Here is a 7,347-nt window from a genome sequence, read left to right on the forward strand (position 1 = left end):
GAAGTTTGTTCCTTTATTTTATAGAAAAAAACATGACAGCAGTCTATTAAGACTTTATAAAGTTCTGCTGCAGCAAGAAAGGAGTGTTGCCATATCATTTCTTGTGGTAATAAATTTAAACGGTCTGGTTGTTATTAGAATGCTAATCAGGAAGGGAGCAGAAGTCTGTCCTTTTTTCATAAAAAGGTATAAAAAAGGTTACACACTTCAAAATGCAGAAAAGACAGAAATTAAAAGCTTAAATAACTGCAAACAGCAGGATACGTCAGTAATGGAAGGACTTCTTAAATGACTCTGACAGCTTTTGCAGGTGCACGTACTCTGTCACTTTGCCTAGTGGAGCATTGAAAAGGTTTTATGGCTCTCCTTTTGGAATTTATTAAGGGTTTCTTTCTTTCTTTTTCTTTCTTTGCAAAGTAGTCTGGACATAACCCTCCCTTGCAGTCATTTTTATTACAGCTCCTAGAGGAAAGTCACTTATTCAAAAACATGTGTTGCTTGTTGTCTCCATGACTAGCTCACAGAGCTGTAAATGCTGGAGAAGCTTGTTATTTACAGCCAGATATTTTCCTTTCCTTCCCCCCATTTTTTTCTTTGTATGTAAATCCCATTTTATTTGATTTAGTTCTTGAAAGTCTCCCAGTATAATTTTGTCATATAGCCCTAAACATTTAAATTGGTAACAAAATTACTTTATCAAAGTGTCTGACCATCAGGAACTAGAAGTTTTTGTTTTGGGGGGAGGTTTGAGGTTTCTCAGCATGCTCCGTTATATTCCTTTTATGTTATTCTTGCTGTCACTAACACACTTGTATAATACTGTCTGTAGATGTTCTCAGGGGCTACTGCTATGCCCATGCTGTTTGCTGATTCTAATTAATTTTATTCAGTTCCTGTTTCTCAGACACAACTTTTTTTTTGGCCTTTTTTCCCTTTTTTTCTCGAAGCTCGATATCTATGCTCTTTGAAACTTTATTTATTATTTCAGCAAATCAGTGAGTCTTACCTTGTAGGATTTTATCCTACTGACAGAGTTAATTCATCTACAGATGAACAAGTGTTGGTTTTCATTTTGTTTTCTGAAATTTCTTAACACTTTTAAAGAGCCTTCTTCCCTGCAAAATCTCGTATTTATGTTAGCAGAAGTAAAAGTGATGGCAGCATCTAATTTTGATGCAAACTCCAGGAAAGTGAGAGGGACAGAGGGTTTTGCCCTCCAAGAGCCAGTTCCAGATTGGAGCTTTAATGACAATGAATATCATGCCAGGATTTACTTGGGGAAGTAGTTAATTTCCAGGGTTATGGAAACAAAGTGTTTTAATTGTTCCAATGAATATAAATAATTAAAACAGCAACTTATTACTGAAAACAGTGCCTGTAGTTGTGACAGTGGTCAGTAAGATAACCACTTAGCAGTATTAGTTAAGACAGAGTGGTTAACCTCCCTTTAGCTACAAGAAGGAAAATGATAGATTACAACAGTGAGGGGAATGACACAAAAACCCCACAAAACTGAAAGAATTAGAAATAGGGGTTTTTCTGTGTATTCCATCTTAGATCTTTTGCTCAGTATGAAGCTTAGTTTAGGTTCTTACATGGGTTTTAATACTCCTTTAATAATACTCTCATACTATAACAATCCTTTCATTTTATATTAACTGTTATTTGGTTTAACACTTTTAGAACCATATGTTTCATCTTTGAGAGTGAAGAACTATGGAAAGTATTATCTAAACTTGCTACTTTAGTTAAATCCTCTCTTGTTGAACAAGAACAAATGTCTCAGCCTATAAAGAGTGAACACTGAGATGTTCCTGAAAATAATGTCAGGGCAGAAGTTACAGAGTGTGTCCTGGTACATGTAGATCACTGACAACATCTGCAATGGGTAACACGCTGAAATCCTCACAGTACAAGATTTTCAAGCAACTTATAGTCTGAAATTAAGGCCATGTTTCTTCCCCGTCAGGGGCTTGTTGCAGGTTTAGGCATTTGGTGAACTGCAGGATGAGACGTGGGCAGTAGCACTTGGTTTTACTTCTGTATGATTTTCCTCAAAGTTAGCTAATGCTGTTTCCCCTTTGCACAAATTCCATCCATATGCCATTAAATTATGGGAGGTTATGCAACATTCAGAATCTCTTCGGTGGATTGATTGCCTGTATAGTTAATCTTTGCAGGCTTTTAATAAAAACAACTATAAGAGATGTATAGTCCTTAAGACAGTCATTTTTGAAGCACAAGTGACTAAAATCCCTGACTTGAATGTTCTGGTCAAGATAGAAACTTTCTCCAGTTGTTATAGAATTCTTTAGCCTGGTTTTGTTTGCCAAATACTAATGTGATATTAGGTTAGTGAGTATGGCAGCGTGTGAATTTACAGCACACTAGCTGCTCCATGCAAAAGTCCCCATGGGATGCTCTGAGTATATGTTAACTTTAAGTTAACTGTAATCTACAGTAAATTACCCTGCACAAAGGCATTCTTAGTACAAAGTTTTTAGCTGGCCTGTTACTTACTCTGCAGTCCTGTATTGCACCCTAATGTAAATATAGCTATGTAAAGAGAATCCTGACTTCTTTTGTACTTGCTAATTCAAAAATCCCTTTCTCTTTGTGCTCAGTAGACCACAACAACCAAAGCTTGGCAAATATTGCTATCAGAAGGTAGTAAACCACAGAGCTTTTAGTGATATACTTTCAAGAAAGACTAGCTAGTAGACCTGAGTGATGCTTTTTCTCTGGTAGCCAATCTTTTGCTAATCAGTGCTTTGCATAAGTAATAAGTCACTCCAGGCTCTGTGTAAATAATGAGGCACTCCATAGGCCATGAAGAAAAATGGTTCTCATGCACTTTAATTGGTGATGCTTGAGGACTTCACATCCTCTTACAACAGCCTTTAACAACCAAGACTTGATCAATATGTAGTTTTTCTCATCAAGTGCTCAGGAAGTCGTAAAGTGGCAGCTAGTTTGCAAATAAGTAATGCTAAAATAGAAAAAAATAAACAAAACTACAATGTTCATTTTCTGTTCTCCAGACTCGTTTCAACCAGCATCTCAGTAACCAGGATTTTGCCTTGGATGAAGATGATGATGATGAAATGGAGAGAACAAGCAAGTAAGAAGCCTGTTTAGATGTGTGTGTATTTGTGGGAGAAATAAGTAGTGTTATTCAGCAAAGTTGAGTTCAAGTGACATATTTTTCTCCTGTCCGGGCTGTGAGCTTGATTCTTGATCTAGATGATGTCAAGTAGTTTAGGATTTAAATTTGCTTTAAAAAGAGGGACAGGCTATTATGTCTTTTCATTTTATAGTGTTTAGAAGAGCTTGACATAATCCTCAGTCTTCACAAACTTCAGATAAAAAGACTACATACACACAGAAACAGCAAAATAATATTCCTCCACAGGGTGGTCAGTGACCTCAGCTAATCTATTCTTTAAGGATTGTGTTGTGGTTGTGACAATGCTTTTTGAGGGGTCTGAAAGAGAAAATACTGCCTTGTGAGTTTTATATCAAGGTTTCCTATGTGAGAACTAGAGGAGAATCATAGGTTGAGGCTTAAGCTGCATTGAGGCATTTTCTAAATTCAGGAGATGATTTTTGATAATGGATATAAACCACAAAGCATGCTGAAGGCAAAGTCAAGCAGCTTAAGCTGTGATGTAGTAGGGAAGAGGGAGCTACTGAAGTGTTCAAAGGTTATAATTGAAACCGTGAGCCATGGAAAATACTGTTTGTGGAATATTCTGGATAGACAGAGATACAAAAAGACTGCAATAGAATGGGGGTCAGAGGTAAGGGTATTGCAATGAACAAGAGAGAAAATAAGAGACAAAAGCACCAATTCTCCTTGCAGATAGCTAGGCAGTAATCCAGGAGATCTGCTCATATGATGGGAGAAGAGTTGCAGTATGAGAGTCTTGCCACTAGAACAAGTGTCTGGCTGGGCCAGGAGGCAGCTAATGGTAACTGCATCAATACCATACATCTATGTCTAGAAAATTATTGAGTAGAAAGAAATTCCAGGTTTATGTTCCCTTTCAAAAGTCTTGGAATGCATTCTACTTCCTTTCAGAAGTGGCTGTAATAAAATGGCTTTTATGTTCCCATCTGACGGAAGAGTTTTTGTTTTCAGGTTATCATCAGAAGACAGTGAAGAAGCTTCTGCTTACATTTATGATAGTGATGGTTCTGGTGAAACTGGAATAACTTCTCAGCATCAAGGAGAAATGGACTTGCTTGGGGAAATTCTGGACACACTGAGCACACACAGTTCAGATCAAGGAAAACTCTCAGGAGCAAAGAGCCTGGATTTCTTTAGGTCAATGGATGACATTGAATACAAGACTGCGGTTAGTCCTCTGCTTTCATTTGAAAAACAACCCCAATCCCTTTATAGTAGAATCATGCATGAGTGGAGTTAACATGCAGATCAGACACTGCAGCCTAGTCCATAGAATTGCTAGTGTGTCTTCCTGGGTCTGTGTAACAGTACACTCATGCTGGTCACTGCATGGTGGCTTTTCAGCAGTCAGGAGATCGGTTACACCTTTGTGCAGTTTACTAAGTCATCTTGGAACAGTATTTTTCCCTTAAAACAGTAACCACATATAGAGCTGTGAAGAGTATAATAATTTACTTAATCAGATAGTTTAATAGTATATTTAACTGGTTCAATCTGGTACACTTAGAGCTGGTCTTACTCTTTTAATGCAGTTTAGAAGGTATTTGCATTTTCACTTACCAGTCTTGAACTAGTCACAGTGATATCGTGATGTTTCCATCTTGATTTCAGTCATGGGATGAATATGGTTATTGCACCTGAAACACTGCTACAGCTCCTTGCTCCTTTTTTAGGTGGAGTTGCACAGGTCCTTTAGTGTAAACAAACAGTTTTAAAACCCTCACCAAGTCACTGCTGTGAGGTTAGCCAAAAAAAAATTAGTTTTTGAATTCCAGTGCTTATCAGCTCTCTGACATTTATTTTTGCTGAAAGGGATCTTCTATAGTAGAAGATTTGTTATGAGAACAGCAAATTCTGATGCAAATGTTTATAAAGCTTGTAAAATTTTATATTATGGGTGTCACACAGAGGTTAGATTAATAAAATGCCCATTTTTGTTTGGCCAAAAAAATCTAATATTGAAAGTTGGTATAATTAATTACTGTAGCAAAGAGGAAATTCCATCTGGTTTTAGTTTTAGTCCAGCTCCCTCTCCTATTATGGGTACAAACCAGAAAAGTGTGTCTTTGTTCACTGTCAAAACTGCTTGTGCCAGGACTGAATGGACAAGAAGGACAGAAATCCTTCCTCTGTACAAAAGGCAATCCTTAGGATAAGAGACAGTGTTCTGATGTCAAAATGTAAAATCACTTGGTCTTGCATTGTGTCTGGGATTGTTGTTTTGTAGCATTGCACCCCGAAGGGGATCCATGATTTAGGAACACACAAAATTCCTTACTGTACTTTTGTTGCAAAATCGCTAGTGTAGGGATGTTTCTTATGACATTAATCACAAACATATGGTTTCTCTTTCAGAACAAGTCAAATGCACCTAGTGAGAGCAACCTTACCCTGCTCTGCAGCAGTGCTAATGACCAAGCAGAGTGGAACCTGGGTCAGGATGACAGTGTCCTCCATGGTAAGCAGCTCCCTCCGTCGCCAAGGAAGCAAGTTTCTTCTGGTGGCCAGAGAGAATCTCTCTCAAGGCTGGAAGAAGAAAATAGCGACAAAACCTTTATTACTGGCAAGATGGACACCACTAGTATGACATCCCGATCTTCAGTACAACCAAGTGCCCAGTTTGCTTCCCTAGAAAGTTTCAAAACAGGCTATTCTTCCTTTAAGTATGCAAAGCGGAACGAAACACTAAGCAATACCTCAGAAGACCAGCTCCCAGCAAATCTTGCTCAACATCCATCCATTCTGGTCCCGTGGGAGAAAGATGGGAAGAAGGGAGATGAAACTCCCGAAGAGGGTGGGCTTCTTCAAGAAGTGGTGTCATTATGTAAACTGAGTTCTGCTTTTCACTATGGTTTAAATATTTCAAAGGATAGCTTATCCAGCAGTAGCAGTGGAAATAAAACGTAAGAAAACTATGAGAAGAGAAACTTGACTCCCCTCAGAAGTTAAAGGGAGACTACTCAGGACTCCATATAACTCCATATAACATGATAACCAAAAGATGAAAAAGGAATAAGAGATCTTCAGTTATAAAAGTAATTGTCTTCAGTTGAGTACGCATTTTCTGCCATTGGGACATCTGCTTCTACGTTTACTCCGTTCATTTGTTGGCTGTAGTTAGGTCCACAAAATGAAACTAGATATATGAATGCACTCTTAAATCAGGTACTACTTAGTCTCTGTGTAAAAATACAGCAAGTGTATGGTGCTTCCTAGCATTTGCTTCCTCTAAGCAGCAAGAAAGGCGTCGCCTCCAATGTAACCAGGTTTTGAAGGTACTATAGTAATCCCATTAAGCATGAAATGAACCAAGCAATCTGGTTTGTCTGAAATGTACAGATGTTAATATTTGTAATGAATAATAATTGCCTTAATCTTTTGAGAAGAAGTTTAACTATCTTAGAAGATGAATGCAAATCTACAAAACAGCAATAATGATTTTCCATGGCAGGAATTTGCTTCAGCAAAGGTTGGGGGGAAGGAGACATTTTTTAGATTAAGGAGTTTCTTGTGGAACTTACTCCAAACTAAAACTGTGGCTCTGTCTTCCATGCTTCAGAAAGGTAGCACATGTTTTTCTCTCTTCTGTAAAGTACATGAAGTGCTGAATTATAATGTGACATTTATTGACTTCTGTTTACAACTAAGACACTTTAAAGACATATTATCTGGTTTCCCTAGGTAGACTATTTCACCTAAAAATTTTCAGAAAGGAAGGTGTAAGTGGAATTGATAGATTTCTATTATTTTTTGTTTTCTACAGTTTAATAGTTGGAAAACTAATTTGTGCCTAATTTGTAACATTAGAAAACTAAACTTACAGATTCAGTGTGAGACTGCATATATCCAACTCTCATTTTAGCCAAGTCGAGCAACTAAAAATCTTTCTCTAAATTCAGTGAAAGAGAATAAATGGACTTGATGTATATTGTATTTAGAACAAGCATTTGTCCTCTTTCTGGCAGTGTTCCTGAGGAACATTTGGGCATTTAAAGTCTGAACAATTTTGATGCTATATGGAGCAGCTCTTTGCTTTTTAAATGTGTTAAGTATTCATCCCCTTTTCTTTTTCCATCTCACCATGCATACCTTGTCCTCCTCAGTCGTTCAGGGCAGAAAAGACATGAAGTCAGGTTCAAAAAAAAATTGTCAGCTGG

The 7,347-nt window shown here is 37.5% G+C and overlaps 1 protein-coding gene across 1 annotated transcript in view; it reads left to right on the plus strand.

The window, feature by feature from the left end:
• Positions 1 to 6,167, plus strand: part of DENND1B (DENN/MADD domain containing 1B) — a gene marked incomplete at its 5' end in the record, with an annotated part of 149,949 nt that extends 143,782 nt beyond the window's left edge. Inside the window, 3 exons of the mRNA XM_009073966.1 lie at positions 3,042 to 3,121; positions 4,142 to 4,358; positions 5,546 to 6,167. Coding sequence (XP_009072214.1) covers positions 3,042 to 3,121; positions 4,142 to 4,358; positions 5,546 to 6,097 — 849 coding nt within the window. The remainder of the gene's footprint in view (positions 1 to 3,041; positions 3,122 to 4,141; positions 4,359 to 5,545) is intronic.
• Positions 6,168 to 7,347: the final 1,180 nt, after the last annotated feature.

The sequence above is a fragment of the Acanthisitta chloris genome, unplaced genomic scaffold, assembly GCF_000695815.1.
Source record: "Acanthisitta chloris isolate BGI_N310 unplaced genomic scaffold, ASM69581v1 scaffold14104, whole genome shotgun sequence".
In the NCBI taxonomy this organism is placed as follows: Eukaryota; Metazoa; Chordata; class Aves; order Passeriformes; family Acanthisittidae; genus Acanthisitta; species Acanthisitta chloris.